Below are 21,504 nucleotides of genomic sequence, written 5' to 3'. Positions count from 1 at the left end.
TCTGAGTTTTGTTTGCGCGCGCCGCTGCTGAAATGAAATTTGAATTCGCGCCATCGTCGCACAATGCAATTTGCAGTCTATAGATTGGAATCGTGGTCGGAGTTGTAAGCGATGCGCGTTAACGAGGCGTGCAATTTGTTGCGAGTCTTGGTTTAGGACTAACTGAGCGTCTTTGCCTCTTAGAAGTTGAGTGGAAGATTGTTGCAGGGTGAAGTTACCGTGGGTGGAATAGTTGTCTCGGTCTGATTCTAGCTTCAGGATGAAGGAGAAGAAAAATCCAATGAGTTGCTTCGGTGAGTCGATTTATGGCTTTGTTGTGTGCGAAACTGAGCTAGTTAGAGCACTGGGAAATGGTGGATGTCTGAGGATAGTTTTTGTTTTGGACTGTGTTCTCTTCGGCTTGATCTGAAATAAGTCGTGGTGGAATTTCTAACGGTGGAGTATTTACGGTCCAAAGCAGATGACATCGGAGTCGACTTCCTCAGTGCCTGGAAGCCGGGCAATATGAGCTCTGTTCCGAATCTTGACTTCGAGTGCTCTCAACCGAGTGTTTCTGGAAAAGCTTTCAAGATACCTAACAATTTGTGAGTAAACCTCAGCTTGGCATAGCAGAGAATTATCTGGTCCTTATGATGCTTCTACATGCACATTAGTTTCTATATCACCAGCTATGTGTTCTCAGCGGTTGTGGTGACGTGGCTTTTTCGTTTGAATTAGATTAATAATAACGAAGGTCGCAAAGCTAGTTGCAAATTGCTGTAATATTGACTAGCACTTAGATTTAAAAAAAGAAGAGAATCGCTTGTGCCTGGCATTTACATTCCTCGAAGGCTAACCATCCTAGAACTCTTTTGTCAGTGACATGGAAATAGACTTTGGCACTCAGTCTGGCTTAAGCAGCAAACTGTCATCCTTCGATATCGATTTCGACTTCTTGAAAAGTCCAAAATATGGCGACTTAGATAAAGGAAATCGAAGGGAACCACAGATGACATGTTCTGAGCATTCTAAAGATTCTCTCGAATACAATACAAAAAATGATGCCTCTCTTCTTTCCGGTCAAGAGCAGCTAGATCCTGCCTCAAAGACTCGGGTTGTTGAGGAAAAATTGAATATGAAATGCCAAAACCAGATTGAACCAAAAAGAGCATCCAAGACTGCTGACTCTGCCGAGGCATTTTCATGGGGTAGCCAATCTGAGATGACGAGGGCATATCTAGATTCCAGTGATAAAAGAACAATTAAAGAAATCAATAATGATATGTTAAAAGTAACTGCGCATGATGGCTCATCTCCTAAATCCCTTGAAGAAGCTGTGTTACAAGGATGGTATATAGTTGGCGAACAAACTGAAAGTGCTCCAGAAATAACTAAACAATCTTCAGGGGAGGGAGCTACTGCATCAACTTTTCAATCAAAGGAACAACAAAAGCAAAATCTACCACCTGTGGAAGCCCTATCAAACCAGAACGATTCAGTTGTCACAAAAATTGTTGACCACCAGGATGCAAGCGTTCAACAGAGGAGCACTGAAGGAGTGCCACAAGGGAAAATAGAGGAGAATGACATAGAGTTACAGTCGAATGGTCTTGTCGCCAAAGTTGGGGAAGCTACGGAGTTGACAGATATCCAGCCTCGCGAAATTAAATTAGGAGAATCTCTCTTTGTGGTAGGGCCATTTGAAACTGTCGCTGAGAGTCAAATCAATAATGAGCAGGTCAGGCATATCAATCAGGCCGAAAAAGTGCCTTGTGAAATTACTGATGTTGCTCAGACGTATGTAACTGCTGGAGTAACACATACTCGAGAAGGGGAGCCTAAAGCTTCTCTTGTCAGTCAGGTACTGGAAGTCACAACTCACTGGACAGACTTGCTGCCTTCCATAGTTGGTGACCAGACAAAAGCAAGTTGCGCTAAAATAAACTTCGAGGTTGAAGAGGAATTTCCAGGCTCAGAACAGAACGTTGATTCACCAGTGCAAAGAGTGATCTCTAGAAACTCAATGAAAGGCAGGCTACAACGCAACAGCCAAAGAGCAACGAGGTGACCTTCAGAAAAATTCTTTACCATTCTTTGTGGGGCGATTCTTAACTGCATGAAAATCATATTGCCACTGCATGTTTGGGACTGCGACTTCCCTGTAGCAGACAGCAAGTCGTTTGTCACTTGTAGATCCATCCTTAACTATTTCCTTGCTGTGGTTCTTATGATACTCTAGACCCGCAGCTGAAGAGCGAAATTCATCTGATCTTCCTTCGAGGAAGACAAACGAAGACAGAACTAGCCAGCCTGCAACTGAACGCAATAATAACATCAAGAGGTACAAGGGGGTGAAATCTTTTTAAATTGTGCAACTGGAGACGGTCCGATTGATATGATTCGGACTTCCCCTTTCTCCGAAGAATGCTGCTAATGGCAATGGCATAATGGGAGGCTCTGCGAGCTGTGTTTCAATTACTGACGCGAATATTAGTGGCTAGTTATTTACTTTTTGAAAACTTTACCCTGAAGCTAATTATGTAGGATAAGTGAATTTTTGACACGCTACCAGGTCTCCACTGCCAGCAAAGGTCGCCCGTTCATTTCTGACCAAGGACATCAGCAAAGTGGACGTGCCAGATTCAAGAGGCCCTTTAAAAACAGTTAAAACAATAGATCGGAAACAAAAAGACAACCTATCTGTGGCCTTCAAGAGCCTTAAGCCTACACAGGTTCTTGTATAACCTTAAAATTGCGAGAAAAAAGAATGTTCCTTTCTTTTACTTGATGGCTCTTTTCTACATTTGACGTGTATATTGCACATTATGACGTGATTTGGAGTCGGTTTTGAGAGAACCTTCTCCACTTCTGTAGTCCTAATCATTCATCGTATCATTCTAGTCTCACGTGAAAGTACCGTTCCTCTGTAGGTTAGTTCTCTGCGGACGTCACGATCTCACGCCTTGCCACCATTGAGGTCTGAGAAACAGATTGAGGATCCTACATCTAATGAAAATGGCGAGAATTTGCGCATGAAATTGAAACCGCCAGTTAACGTTAAAACGGTATAGATCGCATCTTTCAAGAACATGAAGACACTCATGAGTGACAGTCACTTTCTTGTGTGAGGAATAAGTAGTCAACAATTATTTGGATTTTTTAGTAGCTCCGTTTCACAATCAATTGGCAACACTAACAAATTTATGTTGGACGCCTGATTTTCTATTTTTTCCAGCTGCTGTGATTTAAATTTCGTTTCAAACATTACTCTGCAAAATCCTAATTCAGAATGACATTCTGGATATTTTTCAAATCAGATTTCATTAGAAACACCAATACATCCTCCAACAAGGGCAATCCTCAGTAGCAAACGAGGCCCTCCAGAAGAACAGTCAGCTGATGAACAGGCTAGTTCTCATTTTTCCCTAAGACATTTCAATGCAGACACTTAAATTACCATGGTAAATCATTTGCGTATATTCACGGATATCGTACGCCAGAAATCGTTTGGTTTAATTTTGACATTTTCCAAGTTTTTAGTTGGCAAAGAGTGTATGATCTGATGCTCATGTGTTGTTCGTTACAGGAGGACTACTCAAAACGTCCTAAGGTCCAAGCTGCACACCAGTCCGAAGCAGAAAACCATCAGCTTAAGCCCCTATATGCAGGACAAGGAAAATCGACGAGCGCGCCAAGTCTTGCTTTGGAAAAACTCTCAGTATCTAAACATGCTTCATCAATATCAGGTCAAAGTCTAAGTCGCCTACCATCAAGCAACAACAAGCTCGGACCTCAGCCGAGGTATGCTTTTCCATACTCCAGCTTCAATCTTATGCATCAATGACCAATCGGGAACACAATTTACAATGATTTTATTACTAGGTATCAATATTGTTCATGAATCTTTGTTGCAGTTCTGCTTCAAAATATTAAATAGTGAAGTTTTCTTACATGTCTGATGGGTAGTTTACCCGCATTGTTGAGAACTTTTTGTATGTTCAATGTCTGAAGCTGGTTTAATTTGTATTTGGAGAATGTAGGAGTTGGTTTAAGATACTTACCCTTGAATTCACCACAGAATTCAAGAAACTGGACTTGGGCCTGCTGCAGCAAGGATCGACATTCATAGGGCAGAGAACATACCTGCGATTTCAAAATCTTTGTGTGTTCGAAGCCCTCCACGCAACCACAAGGTTGATATAGCGAATATTGAAGTTGTTAAGCAACCTGCATCAGCAATGACTCATAAACTGGAGAGCGGTAGGCGTAACCAGAAGAAATCCAAAATCATTAGTTCTCATTCACAACTCGAGAATACCATAGAAAATTTGACAGGTGCAATGAATCATAAACATGAAGTTTTCAAGAATATTGAGTACCAAAAGACCCACGGAAAGCAAGGTTCCCAATTGCCACTGCGGGATAATCGAATGGGTTGCACGAATGAAGTGCACGAAAAACGAGAACTCCGCAAGTTGAAAGAAAGTTGTACCCAATTACGATCCGTGGATACCATGGGTCAGGTCTGCCCGAATGAAACTACGTTCGGCACTATCTCAAAGACAACAGCCGACTGCTCGGTTGAGCTTGATGAGGTAATTTCGTCCACTTTCTAGTTTGATCCTCATTTCAAATTGCTAACTGCAGTTTGACGAGATGTGAGGGGCATTAATTCTCGATACCAGATTTTATGCTCTATTCGACATGTGATTACATGGCAGCCTCGTGGTCGTCAAACATCCCAGAACTTGAGAAACTGTTCGATTTTATTTTGTGAAAATATGGCATTTGAACCATATTAGAAAGGGTCAAGACTGTCCCAAACAACTCTGGCGCTGGATATCGGCCTTTTATCCTGTATCAGTTGAATGATCAAATGTGATGTACCTAACAACTTCGATATTAATAATCAGGACAACATATGTTTGTGTACTGATAGCGCTTTTGCAGATTTTGAGCATGCTGCAACAAAAGCAACGGAGTGCGAATGATCTATTGGCGGAGGTGATGGCTCATAATGCTAAGTTGAAGTTCCTTCTGGATTCCAAAAACAATGAAAAAATATCCTTTTTTAGCTGCTACAAATGAAATGAGCATTTTGATCAAGCCCTATTATATAAACCCTTAAACCATGCTGTGATACCATTCATTAACTCCTTGTATGAGCTTCTTCATTAACTGTGTCTATTACGTTTGCACATTTTCTGGATCGTCACGAAGTTAGTGATGCAAATCGTCATCTAATTATCCTTGACCTCGAGCACATCATAACATTACAAAAATCTATCGAAGAAAAACTAGAGGAGGTCAAAATGCAGGCAACAGGGAACCGAGCAAAAAGATGTAAATTGTGTGAAGAAAAGCGGGAGGGAGAAGCTGCAGCCTTGGTCAAAGAATGCTGTGATACCATTCATCGATGCGATGGTCAGCAAAATATCGAGTGCTAGCCAAATCCATTTGGCACACATACAAGAATCATTCGCAATGATCTCTACATGGGGTGCTTTTGGGGTGCAAAACATTCAACAAGTCAGTCAACGAGTGAGAATTCGTTTCCCGTAGTTGTACAAGTGCTTTCGAAGTTTGGTAGCGTATACACGTGTCTTTACGTCCAACAGAATAGGTGATTCGTCCATGTTGCCCTTGCCCTGATTGAATCATGGGATACCTTTCAGGAATTGCGAACCATCCACTCAAGTTTGTAGGTATTGTAATCCACAACGTTTGATGAGGAAGCTCTGGTATACTATGGATACAATCTGTCCCCCAGTAAATATCCATCCACATCACAGTGAAAGGGATCATACTGAATGTATCCATGTATACCAAAGTCCTTCCGAACGATTCGTTGCGAATTTGTTTACAGAATCCTAAAATTTTGCTTGTGAATTCTTGTCAACTCTCTCTTTTTGTTTTAAAATGCCACAACCCAGACCATCATCAGCTGCTACCATGTTCTCATCTCCTGTGGTGATTCGCCTCCGAACCCACCACCCATAGTCCCCGAGACACATCCCACCTTTCTTGACTACTGTCGGGTCGACGACGAGAGACAAGAGACGCAACCATCAACACTATAATGTGCAGGAGACTCGAGAAACAGCTGCTGCTCTGGAAGCCCTTCCAATCCAGGATGACGTCTTTGCAAGAGTCGGTAGGTGAAATGACAGATTTCATTCCTAGTTAAACCAAGAATTCCAGTCAAGTCATTGAAGAGCACTTTTGTTAGTTTATTTTAGTTTATTTTATTTGCATGGTTGTGTAATTGTTGACATCACATTTTCAAAGCTTTGAATTCCTACAAATTACTTCAAAACTCTCTTTTATCTTTTCTGGTCATTGTGTTCTTTTAAGGTGGGGTTCACAACACTCATCTTTATAGATTGTGGGAGTCACCTTTACTGACTCTTTGTGTTTGTTTTTTAGTGCCTTTAACATCCAGCCTCATAAGATGGCCAAGCCTCGAGTGATGTTTTTTTGTCTTTTGTTGGGAACAACTTGCGCAAATATAAATGTACATCAATTTTTAAAGATGTCAACTTTACGTAGTCAAATAACGTCAAACACTACTTCCTGAAAGTAATGTGAGTTTATCAAGTACTTTGAAACCCTTTACGAGTCATATCCAAATTAAGCTGCCAGACTTCTTTTTTTAGAAACTCATGTTAAATATCAAGTTTTAGGAATTTTATTAATTTTCTTTTTTTGGGATGTACAATCTTACAGAATCAAATGCGAATTCTAATGCAATATCCTATGAAAATTGTAAAATGCTTTAAATATAAGAGTACCATGCATATTCTGGCATTGAAAAGTTTTTTATTTTTTTATTTTTTCTATACAATTTGTTTTAATATTGATGATAATGATAACATAATGAAAATGATAATGAAAATGAAAATGATAATGATAGTCATAGTAATGATAATAATTTCTCTAACATGAATTTCCCTGTCTTGGGGTTTTTTTTTAAAAAAAATTCATCAGTAAATTTAAGATTTTTTGCACATCTTAAATTAATGAGTGAAAGAGTTGGTTCACTTCAATAGGCTAAGTAAATTCCTGTAACATTTTTTACAGGATGTAAAACAAAGCATTTTGCAATGTTAATAGGTTCAATAATTACATCCTGTAATACCAAAAGTCATTAGTTAATAGTTTTACTAAATGTAATATGAATTTTATTCAAATATAGAAAGGTTAGAAGGAATTCATATAAATAAAAATATAACTTATACACATATATCAATGCATGTTTATAATAGGCAATCTAGGATTTTTGTGCCTTAATTGCCTACATGAGTTTTTCAAATGAGCCTAAAATAAGATTAGGAGTGGAGCAGTAGTTACTAACTGCCAAAATTACTTATTCAATTGCAACCAAGTCGGGGTTGGGAGCAAAGTGGTAGTTATTAACTACAAAGGTTACTTTTTTAATTGCAACCAAGTCAAATAAAGTGGTAGTTATTGACTGCCAATGTTACTTTTTCAATTGCAACTAGGTTAAAGTGGAGTAATAGATAGTTAATTTTTTTGTTGATGTTTAAACCTCCAATTTCAATATCCAAGAACAAACATAGCTCAAGTTACATCAAGGCCAATGATACAAAGTATGGATTGAAAATTGATTTCCATTATGTTACCACTTTAATTGTCAATAAGGTGTAGTGCCACTTTTGTATTGTATTTGATTGTGAAGAAGATATTGGAGCAAAACACAAAATCATGACCAATGTACAAGATTGGAGTATACAATTTCAATACAATAATATTGACTTATATAAGAAGAAGCAACATGCTTTGAAATTTCAAGAGTATGATAGCTCCAATTGAAAGTAAAGCAAGATGCCTTCTTTGATAATGTTGTTGTCTTGTTTCAAAATTTGATGATGTCTTACTTTGTCTCTGAAGCTTTGGACCAATATGAAATTGTGTTTGATATTATCAAAGCCATTGTCAAAATCATCATTGATGACATATTATATTCAGTAGAGGACAAAATCTATAACAATGATAATGACATCAAACATGATGAAGATTAGATTGCATTTGGCAATCATGCTAAACATGGTGTTGCAATGAGCAATAATTATATAATTCTCATGAAGACAAAGAAGTAAATGTTGTTACTTTTTAAGTGAAGTGAGTCAATAGACAATAGAATGAAGCTCTATATTCTTAAATTGTCACAATCTCAAAGACGAAAATGGAATTATTGAACCTTACAATTTGATACATTGTACATGGAACATCATTCAACATGATGGAAAATATCATTGATTAGATGTACAAAGTCCTCTTTGCTCCATTGTTGCATTCTTGTATTTGTAGCAATATAAGCAATTTTGTCAAAATAAATTATATTATTAATTTTTAATGGCTACCAAAATTACTTCAAAATATATGGAAATTCTTGTTGGTACTTGATTTTGCAGCCTACTAAAGCATGTCATATCTTGATGTGCACTTTTGAGTGTATATAAAGTAAAAAAACATCATTATCAACTTGTATAGGTGCATATTGTCAATTTTTAAGTAGTACATAAATAAAGCCATGTTCAACATGGTTGCTAAATTTCTTGACAAATTTTGTTTTGATTAGTGGATGTGTTTTCTTGGAGTATTGACTAATGGAGCTCAAAACATAATTGACTATATATTAGAAGTCATGACTCGACTTCAAGGAGCTCTTTATAACAATTGCAAATTAATTTGTATATGGTGTAAAAAAAAAATCAGCATGATCTAGTCATAGAGCACATCATAAAAGTATTAATGAAGGAGCATTTTTTTTTCTATGATAATGGATTTCATTTTACACTTCATGCAGCAACAAAACTTTATTGTAAAAATAGGTACAACATGCTTTCATATCATAAACTATTTACTTTCTATATATAAGATTATTATTATCAAGGACATGAATTTTAAAGAACTAAAAGTTTAATTTACTCTTATGCCACTCAAAAAGTCTAAAAAATCACTTGAGGATCATATAATATTAAACTATAATAACTATTGCCAAAAACAAGAAGACTAAGACATCTTAAAACAAGACTAAGAACTAGAAAGGCATTAATAAGAGTGAAGAAGGCTTTACTCTTGCTTCCATATATACTATCTAATTAAGAGCTATGTGACAACATTCTATAGGACCTCCGACATGTGTCCAAGTAGCAAGATACTTGTCTAACTTACAAGATAAGTCTTTTATTAGTACACCATTTAATTAGCTTATATTATAAGCTATTAACATATGCAACACGTGCCTAACTTGTTGGCTAAGTTTCTAATGTATCAATAAACTACAACACATCTAAAGTTAATTCTACATCTATAAAGCTTTTAAAAAGCTTTGTCACAAGATAATATAAAATCCACGTACAATTATCTTTTATCTAATAATTTTTATTTAAGTAAATATATATGTTTGTGATATTATTCTTCCTTTTAGAGAGAAGTTCTACAAGGAGTAGCAATCATATGATGAAAAAGTTTGAGATGTGACAAATTATATTTACCACATATTTTGAACTTTATTTCTTTTGATGATAATTGATAGATCCTTTCAACTACTAATGATGTTTCAATCTAAGGCAATAAGACTACTTTGATATTTGATTAATATTGAGGCTTTTATAACTTTTCTTCAATTTGATTTTAATGGATATTATTGATAAAAAATATCAACATTTTTTGCTACATTTGTAAGTTTCTTGAATATCTCTCATTTTAGTTTATCAATATTATATTTGCACCAATGAACGAGATATTTTAACCTATTTTGGTGCTATATTGAATCTAAATCTTCTTGACCTCATACTCTTGATAATTATCCTCTCTTATAGGAAGAGGTGGCATTTTTTTTTATCTTTTTTATATATCTATTGTCTTGCATGGCTCAAAAAGAGAGACATGGAATATAAGATAGATCTTCATAGACTACAGTAGGTGCAATCTATATTCAACTAGATTGATTTGCTTACAAATAGGAAATAGTCTAAGTCAATAGTAATCCAACTTATCACAATAGAGAATAATCTTGATAATACAACAAAGTAACTATACGTTGTCACCAATATGGAATTAAGGTTATTCTTTGTAATAGGCATCAACATTGATTTTTTGTCATTCTTGAGTTTCTTTTAATTGTGCCTTCATTATTGCATATAGCTTTAATAAATGATTTGCTAAATCTTTTGCTATAGTATTAGTATCTTTTCAAACATCAAAAGTATCAATTTATAGATGATAACTATAATTAGTAAAAAAAAAATTATTTGAATAGAAGAATGTACCACATTATTATAAGCAAAATTCATCAATAATAAAAAAATTGTCTAATCATCTTATTGGTAGGTGATAACATTACTTCAAATATTGCTCTAAAACTTTATTCATCTGCTTTGTTTATCCATCAATTTGAAGATGAAAAGCAAAAGATACTTTTGTATTGACCTTTAAAATCTTACAAGAGTTTTTTATAATCATGATACAAATTGAGTCAATATAATATCCTTTGGCAATCCATAATAGTAATAAATGTTATTAAAAAAAAATAGTTGTTTCTTTGTTTGTAATAGATTTTGTACAATTTAAAAAATATGTTATCTTAGTGAAACAATCTACTATCACAAATATAGAATCATAAGAACTTGAAATTAAAAGATTTGTAATAAAATCTATAGAAATAGAAGATTATAGTTATTTTGAAATAAGTAATAATTGAAAAGTCAATAAGGCTGATGATAAAGAGTTTTTTATCTTCAAAAATCATCATATAAATATATAAAGCCTTTGATTACCTTTTACATTTGGTGCCACTAAAAATCTTTAGATATTAGCTCTAAAGTCCTGTTATATCCAAAATGTCATGTTATTCAAAAGTTGTGATGAGCTTGAAGAATATATAATTATACTTTATTTACTGGAATATATAATCATCTTGTGAAATAGAATAATGAAGCCATTCTTAAAATGAATCCACCATTACAAAAAGCTCTTTTATATGGATCTCATAATTGATCTCAGCTACTGAAAATTTTCTAGAATCCAAAACTATTAGGTGTCACTTGTCATTAGCTCGTATTTGTAACAAAATAAAGCCTATAGTAAAGTTTAATTACTCTGTTTACATAAAAAAATGCTTTGAAAAAATTGATGCATAATTAAATTGATGTAGAAATAAATGTTATCTTTAAAGTTTCAAAAGATGTTTTAGCTTCTTTGATTTACTTAAGTTTGTCTTTACATGTCAAACGTGTAAGAATAGCTACAACTTGAAAAAAATTCTTGATGAAGATTTGGTAATAATTAACAAATTTTAAAAAATATTCTATATTTTTTATTATTTTTGAGATCTTTTAATCAATGATAGTTTGGATCTTCTTAGAATCTATTATAAGGCCATCATTTGAAATGTTATATCCTAAGAAGTCAACTTGAATAGTATGAAATAAATACTTTTTTATCTTAGAATATAATCTTTTATCTAATAGTTTTTGTAATACACAACAAAAATAAAATTTATATTCTTTTATGTTCTTAGAATAGATTATCAAAAAATTCTTATATATAATAAAATTATCAAAAAACTCACAAAAGACATCATTCATTAGATGTTAAAATATAGATGGTACATTTGTAAGTATTAAAGACATGAAATTATATTTAAAATGCCCATACTTGGTTCAAAATACAATCTTCTATTTATCTCTTTTTTTAATGTATACCAAGTTGTATGCTCTTTGTACATCTAGTTTTTTTATAGATCTTTGTTTGATTGAGTTGATCAAAAAATCTTGAAATCAAAAATAGAGAATACCTATTTTTAATAGTGTTCTTGTTAAATCCTTGATAAACCACACAAATTTACAAAAATCCATCTTTTTTCTTTTCAAAATAAGATAGGAGCTTCTATTAGAGATTTTAAATGGCATATGTAGTTCTAAGCTAAGTACTTGTCAATGTATTCTTTAAATGTAGCAAATTTATTTTGCAATAAGTTATAGATTGGATCAAATGACAATTTAGTTCTTTCTTGAAGATTAATTGAAAAATCATATAGACAATGTTTTGGAAGGATATATACTTTCTTCTTTTCAAAATATCTTGATAATGTTGGTTTTGACTTGGAATGCTACTTGTAGTCTTTCTACCATCAAAATGGATATAACATACATGAAAAATGATGATCCTTCTTTTGTAGCATGCATGAAAACTCTTACACCTATCAATAAGAATTTCATTGTATTAGACTTATAGGTTTCTCTTGGCTAACAAAATCTTAGATTAAACTACAAAAAAATCAAGGTTATAAGAAATCTAGTCTATTTGAGGATTATATTATTTTTAGCTATAATAATATTAAAATAATTGAACTGAAAAGAGATCTAATTTCATTAAGTGTTAATAAGCTATTATGACCATTAATTGTTACATCCAAAGGAATAGTTTCATGGATAACATCTTCAAAAGATAAAAAATGATTATCTATTATTTTTATATGTATAGATTTGACTTTCTTAATTAAAAATATTTCTTATTTTTTTACAATTTCTTTATTTATAAAATAAGTTGAGGCTCCTAAATCTAACAAGGTTAAGACTTTATAATTTTTTGATCTTAAACAAACTTCTATTGTAAAACAAGGTGAGGGATTTAAAGAGAAGATAAGATCTTTATTAGGTATTACAGAAGATTTTAGCAACATAATCATATTGTAATTGAAGAAATTTTTTTTTCAATACATTATCTTTTTTTGCAACTATGTTTCTAATTTTGTGATTATGTTATTTTTTAGGATAATGTTGAGTAATATATTTGGATTCTCTATAATATAGGTACAAACCTTCTTAACAACATCAAATTATTTCTTGTTCAATAAGAAATTTAAAGCATATCATGTCAATTTGCATAAGCTTTGGCTTAGATAAGTAAGCTTCCAAAAGCTTGAAAGGTATCACAATAATTTAATTTGTATCTCTTTAACCAAATCTTTGTTTTTAGCATCTTTCAAAACTCTATTAAGTTGTGCAAGAGCTAAAGCAATAAATTTCTCTAATGAATTTGCTCTTGATATTATTAACAATAAATCCTTGATATTATCTTTCAATCCATATTAAAATTAATTGATAAATACTTTGTCATTTTAATCTATATCACAAGCAAGATATTAGAATTTAGCAACATATATAGTAATTGAATGTGATCTTTATTGTAAAGATATAAATTTGATTTTTGCTATCTTTTCTCAATTACTTTCTCCAAATGTAGCCATAAGCACTTCTACGAATGAATTCAAATCATAGAATAGTCATGAATTATTTTCCATCAAAGGTACAAACCAAGAAAGAATACTTTTAGATAGAAGTATGCCCACAAATCTAATAAGGTATTGGAAATAATACATCTTTAGATAGAACTTCACTTCTTGTAGAAACCTTTGAAATTTTGATCTTATTCCATCAAACTTCTCCATCATACTTATTCTTATCTCTTTTATACTTATAGTAGCAAGGCTTCTAAGATTTAGTTATAAATTTAATCTATTTATTTCTCTTAATTACACAACTTGCTATAGACTTTATACTTCATTGTTGATTTCTTCAATGGCCATAAGAATAGTACCTCCATGATTCACATTGAAAATATATAATATTTCCACCTTAAGAGTATTATTAAGGTCATACAAATTTGCAATAGTTACAAATCTATTCTCACTTTTGTTGAGAGTAGCATCCATAATATTTTCTTTTATAGATAAGTCAAACCAATCCATAAGTCAAATTAAAAAAGAATAATCTGTAATTCTAATATAAAATAAAAATTTCTACAAAGAGAGATAATCCTTTCTTTTTTAAAAAAAAAATCAATGTTAAAAAACTAAGTCTTAGATTAAAGGTGGATAATTTTCAACCTTCAAAATACAATAATAAAAATAACTGTCCTTCTAGAAGACAAAACAAAAACATTAAGTTATGACTTTTGTCAAACTATTAAAGATGTGAATTTTAGAGAATAAAAAGATCAATATACTCTTGTGACACTTGAAAAGACTAAAAAATCACTCAAAGATAATATAATATTAAACAAAAATGACTATTTCCAAAGATGAAAAGATTAAAAAGTCTTGAAAGAAGACTAAGGAAAAAAAAGGTGTTGACAAGAGTGAAGAAAGCTTTATTCTTACTTCCATATATATTATTTATATAAGAGTTATATGGTGATGTTCTATAGGACCTCCAGCATGTATCCAACTAGTGAGACATATATCTAACTTACAAGTTAAGTCTTTTATTTGTATGCCATCTAATAAGCTTATATTATAAGCGACTAATACATTGTTGTAGTACATGTCATAATGTTTGGAACTGCATCGAGCATTTGGTTGTGGAAGGTGAAGTTGTATTTTACAAGTATCTAAAAACTTAATAAGTTTCGCCCTTATAAGAAGAATGCAAGTTGAATTTTAATTCAAAAGTGCTTAAATCTAATACAAAGTGCTGAAAAACACTCTTCTTAGTAATTTCAACTATACATAAACTCCAATTACCTTGTTACTTTCATACTTAGGCAATTTTGATTTTTCTTTGTAAGTCCTAATCCTAATTAGCAAGCTTTAGTAAGCTGTAGCTCCTAATCTAATCAACAACTTAAAGCAAAATTTTGCATACAAATACCACTACAAGTCTTCTATGTGTTCAAAAAGAATTCACTTCAATTCAACTTGCAGATCGTGAGAAAACATCCAAAAACCACATTGACGTTACTTAGTTGCCAACTTAAAAGTTCATGCAAATGTTCCAGCAATGATTTTTGCTTCTCCAACTACTAACTTCAATCAAAATTGATATATAGCTTGATTTTCAAGTCTTTTAATATTATGCCAAATTTCACTTTAATTTGACTTGTAGATCTTCAGATATCATAGAAACTTTATCCAACTCCAAACTCCCAACTTTTGATATCTTCTTGTATTAAAATCCAATTATCTCTCAACAATACCATTAGATTATTATAAAATTTTATATATACTTAGTACACTTAATTAACCAAGCATTGTCAAATTTTAAATTATAGATGTAATACTAATTATACAAACTAGTTGAGAGTGCTAGCCTTAATTGTATTGCATAAATTCTAAGTCATTAATACAAATCTTGATTTTGAACAATTATTGCTAGGTCAAATTAAACCCTATAAAAACAAGCCTTATGTATTTAAAATAAGCTCTAAGCTAGCTCCACAATCTTAATTGCCGATCTTCAAATGCCTCCCTATTTTACCCTAAGTCGTCATTTAAGTAGTTAAAGATTTGATTTTGATCCTATCTCACAAATAGTCGACCTTTAAGTATTAATCTAATCTATTATTAGGATTTTTTTAGCCCAAATCTACCCTCAACTTAATCCTAGTATCAATCATCCTAATTATTTATTTCTTTTAACTTATTTTTACCAATTTATGATCTTTTTAAGGTAATAAAAGAGTCTCTATAACCTACAAGGTAAAATTACTAACCAACTTCAAACCTACTAACTATTAAGACAAGAAAATAAACTGAGAGGCTTTTATAAAAACCATGTTTAAATATCTTAAATTATTATTGAATCAAGATAATTAGATATTAATTAGAAATTAATTTTTGATTATATTTTTATTATATAGTCGTATTACAACATGACAACATGCAATACATGGCTAACTTGTTGCTTAAGTTTCTAATGTATCAATCAACTACAAATACATCTAAAGTCAATTCCATATCTATGAATCTTCTAAGAAGCTTTGCCACAAGATAATATCAAATTTATTTATAATTACCTTCAATCTAATATTGCTTATCTAGGTAAATATATATGTCCATGAAAACCATCTAATTCAAGTAGTATTGGCCCAAGTTTCTTGCTTACATTTAGATGAAGGAGCCTACAAGTGCCTCGCCTTGGCTTTGGTAGGTTTATTGACTTATGATGGACTCCTCTATGGAACACAATACTAAGATGTTTCGCAAGATTTTAGGTCTAACAATTCTAATCTCACAATAAGACATAGAGTTTAAGGCTCTTGTGAGCACTTCTATTAAAGACCTAGGAATAATTGGCCTTCTCAATGATAAAATAATCTTAAGCTTTGATGTAATGATACAAGTTATAAGCAGTTGCTATGTTGTCTCTTTTGTGAATGTGTACAAATTTATTATAGACCTTGCATCTTAGGATGAAGTTATTCTCAACGATGCTAAAGAACTTGAGCCCAATTATTTGTTGCAACATGTTGGCCTCATCTTCATTATAACATATGGTCATATTGAAGACATATTTGTATAACATATCATAGTCAACAATCTACATATAAAGCCACATTTGCTACCACATGTATTTATTACATGACCTTGTTTTGATTTTTGTAGTTAACTTCATTTACAAGGCTCATAGATATAGCTTTTCATTGCAATTTCATTATTTTGGAATGCACATTGATTAAATTGCTAATGAATATAAAGCTCTTTTTTACACCTACCACAATGAATTTGTTATGTAAGCAAGTATCAATGCTTACGATGAGAAGACATTATTTGCCAATGCTTGGATCTTACTTAGTGCATATTTTTTAAACGTAGTCAAGTTTTGTGGTAGCATTGCAAATCTCTTCGTTAGAATATATATTAAAGAATCTAACTTCTTTATCTTGAGGTTGGCAAAAGATAATTATTGTAAGAATCTATCAAACTTTGGACTTGAAGGCAAATTGCAAGCAAAGTAGTACATCCAAATCAAGGCACTTCTTGATTCTGAATAATCCTTTAGAATGATTTACATTACCTTAAATAAACTTGGTCAATATTGCTTATTTATTGGCATTGAATCTTGCTTGTATTTTCTTATTACTTAAATTTATTTTCTTGAGAGTTCTAAATTAAACTATTTTAAATAATTTAATCAAGTTCCTATTTTAATTAAGTTTATATATAATATTTTTACATTTAAAGTTTTATTGCTCATAATCTTTAATTTGATTACTTAATATGGACTAAAAATATAAAATGTAAATTTTAAATATAATAACCACCTATTTTTATATGAATATATTTTTATATCTTAAATAAGCATTATTATAAATTTAGTGGTGTAGTAATACATAGTTTAGCCTTAATATTCATATAAATAAAGCATTTTTTGCAATTTTAAGTTAATACTTTCAACTCACGCTTTTTCAAGGAATTTTTTTTTGTGAATGCATAGAAAAAACGTAATAAATACACTAGCCACACACACAATAGCAAAAGTATATGCATACATATACTTTTGCATCTAACCTAAGTATTCCAAAAAGTCCTAATAAGACTGCAATGCTTGTGTGGGAGGTCGAGAGGCCCCACCGTCTCGGTTGACGAAGCATGTTGTCAAAAAATTGACGAAGGACATGGATGAAGTTATGGATGATGTCATTAAACAATGACGAAGCACGCAGACGAAATGACAGATCACGTCGTCAAAAAACTGACGAAGCACGCAGACGAAATGACAGATCACGTCGTCAAAAAACTGACGAAGCATGCGAACAAAATGACAGATCATGTCCTCGAAAAAACAACAAAGTAAACGGACGAAGTGACGAATCACGTCATCAAAAAATTGACGGAGCACGCAGACGAAATGATGGATCACATTGTGGAAAAAGCTAACGGATCACACAGACAAAATGACGGATCGCATCGTTGAGGAGCGTGCGGACAAAGTGACGGATCACATCGTAAGAAACCCACGAAGAACACGGACGAAGTGAAGGATCACGTCGTAAAAGCACTGACGGAGCACACGGACGAAGTCGCGGGCCAGGTCGACGAATCGAGAGAGTGTGTCGACGAACAAAGGGAGAACGACGAAGGCCGCGGGTGTAAAACAGGATGGGCAGGCAAAGGCAGCGAGTGGGGTCCAGTGCTGCTAGCTGCTGCAGGTGGGAAGCAGACATTGGAGGTGGATTCTGTGGACCTTGTAGCGCGGCTTTGCAGCATCCCCCCCCCTCCCCGAGTTCTCTTAATCGCAGCCAATGTTACTGTGCGATGCGCGCGATGGTAACCTTGCGATGGATGGCGAGAGTCCTTTTTATCAACATCGGCACGCACTCGTGCTTCGCAAGGATGCCGCCTCTTGTGGGTGCCAGATTCCTGCCCATACAAACTACTCTCTGGTGGGTCTGTGAGTTCGCGACGCTGCGGGTCTATCCAGTTGGTATGCGCTGGTGGTGACGAGGGCGGGCAGGGGGGTAAAATCCCTTCAGTGCACGAGGGCTTGCCTGATTTGGAGGGCTGGCATTTGTTGGCAGCGCCTGTCCGTTTGTCGTGATTTGCTGCAGCGCTTGGATATCAGTCTGGAGACTCCACTTTAAGTGTTTAGCTTGTTCGTGGGAGAGTTATGAGTTGGTGGTGTCGAAAGCAGCTGCGAGCTTCTCCTTGCATGGAGCTGGCGAGATTTTGTCCTCAGAAGTTCAGAGAGAGTTGTAAGTGTGGGAGGAGGAGTACCGCACCGGGTTTCAGAGCCATTGTCGAAGGTGTGTCTAGTATCGGCAGCTTGTGAGGCACTCATGATTGTCTAATTGGGAGGTTCTGATACTGCTTGTGTTCGTAATCACGATCTCTGGCATGTAGTTGACGTTCGCGGAGGGCGAAGAGTAGTCTGGGCTTGGGACTTGAATCACGGCGGGTCTTCACCCTTACTTAATTTTCCCCGCATTGTGGTGCATCTGGTTGAAGGACATCAGAGGCCCCGCTCACCTGAAACTTGCTTGCTCCGTAAGTTGTATACTTAGCCTTCTTTTGCTGCTACATGCGGGGATTTGTGTGCGTACGTTTCTGTGAAGGTGGATGGAATCTTGAAGCGTAGGACTCTTTTTCTTGGGGTAAGGCTAATGCTAAGGATGATGTAGCTGTAGCGAGCGGTGAGCTAGTCCCGACCGCATGATGGGCTAGTGATTGTCACAATCTGGATGCCCTCTGCATGACATGGGGCCTCATGGTACCGAAATAGGTTTTCCATCGAAGTCTCCGCAAGGCAAGAAAGTAAAGAAACGAAACCACCACTTTAGTTTGAAAGAGAGTACAAAGCTTCATTCTGTACCGCTCGAGAAGCATCCTAAGGCCGAGGTTGACAACCAGGAGGCGAGGAAGGCGGCTGCCTGGGCTGTGTTTCAACATCATGGTGGAGGAGGGATTAACCAGTGCCCCGCACATGGGAGTGCTGTTCGAAGGCCCTCGCGATTCAAGATTGAGGCACAGATGAAGAACGAACTTGCACATCGGTCAGTGGCGCAGTCTGTGGCTGCGAACTGGGATGCTGGAAGCACTCTTTTCGATTCATTCGAGCTTGACTCCCTGCTGAGGACGCTGGACCAGGCTGCGAATCCAGCAGGGTTGTCGCAGCAGCGCCGTGCAGATGACGGTCCAAACGAATCTGGTGCTCTGGTAGTTTATTCGCAGAAGTCTTGGCTATCACATCCGCAGCTCCAGCCTCATCGCCAAGAGATCGTACATGCGCAACGAAGCTTGCCCAGTGTGAGAGACGTTGACGCTGTCGGTCGCCTGGATACTGTGGACGAAAAGCGTCCTCTGAAACCGTCGAAATCATTGTTGCCGGGACCAAACGTGGTGAGCTACAAACTTCCCGGTAGCGCCAAACCTGATAATTCGCGAAAGAGTGGCCATGGTCATGATCATACAGAGGATGATCCATTCGCCTCATTCGTTCACACGCCTAGTCCATTCAATGCGAGGCAAAGTGCTCGTCGATCCTTTGACAGCTCGGGTCAGGTCAAACCTGCGAAAAGAGACCCTCATGATCATCATCGCAGCAAATGGAAAAATCTTTTGCACACTCTGCACCTCGACGGAGCGAACAATCTGTTTAATAGATTTCAAGGATTCCACGCCCAAGTTGCACCACACGATTCGCACAAGAAGCTGGATCAAAAAGCTGGTAAAAGCCGTGCGAAGCCCGATCACAACGACGTCAGTCATGGCCACAAGCACAACGACCACGACCACAGCCATAAGCTTTTCGGTAAAGAACAGGACGATCACCGCTTCCCTGCCAAGCATCTGCTAGTCTCGAAGGATGTCCATCCCACTGCTCCATCGGGTCACGAAGAGCATCGCCGCAGCACTGATCACTCTCATTTCTGGAAATTCGGACTCAAATCGGTTCTTTCAAAACCATTCAGTCGTCAAGCTAGCATGTCGAGTGAGCACGAGGAGACTGCCACGGAGGAAGCGCGCAAGAGCGACGTGGATCGGACACTGAAGTACAAGCACCATCAACACAATCATCAGGATGGACACGAGCATGGCCACCGCCGACACGGAAAGGGTAAGAATCACAGCGGCGAGCTGTCTGGGGCATTGCCTGAGCCTGCAACACGGCATCGCCACCACCACCATGTTCTCCCCGAGGACGAAGACTACGAACTAACGCTTCCAGCTATAACTAGGCGAGCTTCTAGGTCATCCTTCGATGAGCAAGGTCGTAGATTTTCCATGGAAGATGGCGGTTTGAAAGCTCCTCGCAACTCTCTGGACCCATCCAACACTTACGAAGAGCAGCGGAGTCGAACCCAACTGACACCTTGGGAAGCAGAGTCGGGCTTGAGGAGAGGCTCATATGTACAGTGACACACCTCTAGAAAGAGCTTTCTATATATTATTTACATAAGCGGGCCGCAATGTCTTCGGACCGAGCGCAGAAAATGTATGATACGGGAATTGACTTGCAATTTTAGAGAAAATTGATTGTTTGTTCTGAAACTACTCCGAGGCGGTTTCTCGATGTGCACACAAAGTGATAGTGGTCCATTGCATGCCCAGAGGATTGTCAGAGGAAAGTATGTAACATACCCAACCTACCATTTTCCTGGAGGTCGCAAAAATCAGCACGAGGCCTTGACTGAGGTGTCTGTCTCTGTTCAAAGCTCTTTTTTGCTTGACGACTTTTGTCCTTTAGAATGAAGACTTCCTTCTGAAAAATGAGGTTGGCAGGTGGCTTGGCGTACCCACCAGGTGAAGAATCTAACTGGCTTATGAATTACTCATGTCTCTAATAATTGAGAGACTTCTGTAGACGAATGTACAGTCCGATGTGTGTGTAATTGAGTTGGTTGTATAGTATTTCTACAAAAAGATGTGCCTTCTTTGAGGCTGTTACTAAAGTATCTAAGGTTCTTTTGAACATATTCAACAGAATAGTAAACATTGTGTTGAATTTCAGAAGACTTGTGTCCAGGACTTTTAGAGATTGTATCTTTCAAGTGGGAATTTAATTATCTTTGGTTGGAAGCATGGAGAGGTCAACATATAGTTTGGTAAACTTGTAGTCTTCCTACAGCAAAGCCTACATTAACTCATTGCAGAAACAAAAAAATGATTGTAGTAGCTTAACTTTAATTTTATTAAACTAGTGAAGAGTTTCTTAACCTAAGACACCCCGCGTGGAGATAGTTCCCAGTTCCCGTGATGCGAACGCGGCGCCGTCG

At 35.5% G+C, this 21,504-nt stretch overlaps 2 protein-coding genes across 2 annotated transcripts; both read left to right on the top strand.

The window, feature by feature from the left end:
• Positions 1-60: 60 nt before the first annotated feature.
• LOC112283730 (uncharacterized) lies at positions 61-10,296 on the top strand. The gene is made up of 10 exons (XM_073534645.2): positions 61-293; positions 461-584; positions 859-2,043; positions 2,219-2,320; positions 2,552-2,711; positions 2,910-3,044; positions 3,297-3,386; positions 3,566-3,780; positions 4,058-4,574; positions 4,930-10,296. The coding sequence occupies exons 1-10, from the start codon at positions 260-262 to the stop codon at positions 5,065-5,067; spliced, it is 2,700 nt and encodes an 899-aa protein (XP_073390746.1). The 5' UTR covers positions 61-259; the 3' UTR covers positions 5,068-10,296.
• Positions 10,297-18,071: 7,775 nt separating this feature from the next.
• On the top strand, positions 18,072-20,958 carry LOC112283356 (uncharacterized). Its single transcript, XM_024521946.3, has 2 exons — positions 18,072-18,775; positions 18,910-20,958. Exon 2 carries the CDS (start codon positions 18,986-18,988, stop codon positions 20,645-20,647), a length of 1,662 nt encoding a protein of 553 aa, XP_024377714.1. The 5' UTR covers positions 18,072-18,775; positions 18,910-18,985; the 3' UTR covers positions 20,648-20,958.
• The last annotated feature ends 546 nt before the right edge of the window (positions 20,959-21,504 follow it).

This window comes from Physcomitrium patens, chromosome 6 (assembly GCF_059467195.1).
Source record: "Physcomitrium patens ecotype Gransden chromosome 6, ASM5946719v1, whole genome shotgun sequence".
NCBI lineage: Eukaryota > Viridiplantae > Streptophyta > Bryopsida > Funariales > Funariaceae > Physcomitrium > Physcomitrium patens.
Note: the sequence above shows the minus strand (reverse complement) of the source record. Positions and strands in the feature narration are given on the sequence as shown.

Bases quoted from the DNA above. Each gene is read 5' to 3' on its own strand.
- LOC112283356 (XM_024521946.3), top strand. From the start codon at position 18,986: ATGGGGCCTCATGGTACCGAAATAGGTTTTCCATCGAAGTCTCCGCAA.
- LOC112283730 (XM_073534645.2), top strand. From the start codon at position 260: ATGAAGGAGAAGAAAAATCCAATGAGTTGCTTCG. The intron at 2,044-2,218 runs GTGACCTTCAGA...ATGATACTCTAG, and splicing joins AACAGCCAAAGAGCAACGAG to ACCCGCAGCTGAAGAGCGAA. The intron at 2,712-2,909 runs GTTCTTGTATAA...GTTCCTCTGTAG, and splicing joins AGAGCCTTAAGCCTACACAG to GTTAGTTCTCTGCGGACGTC.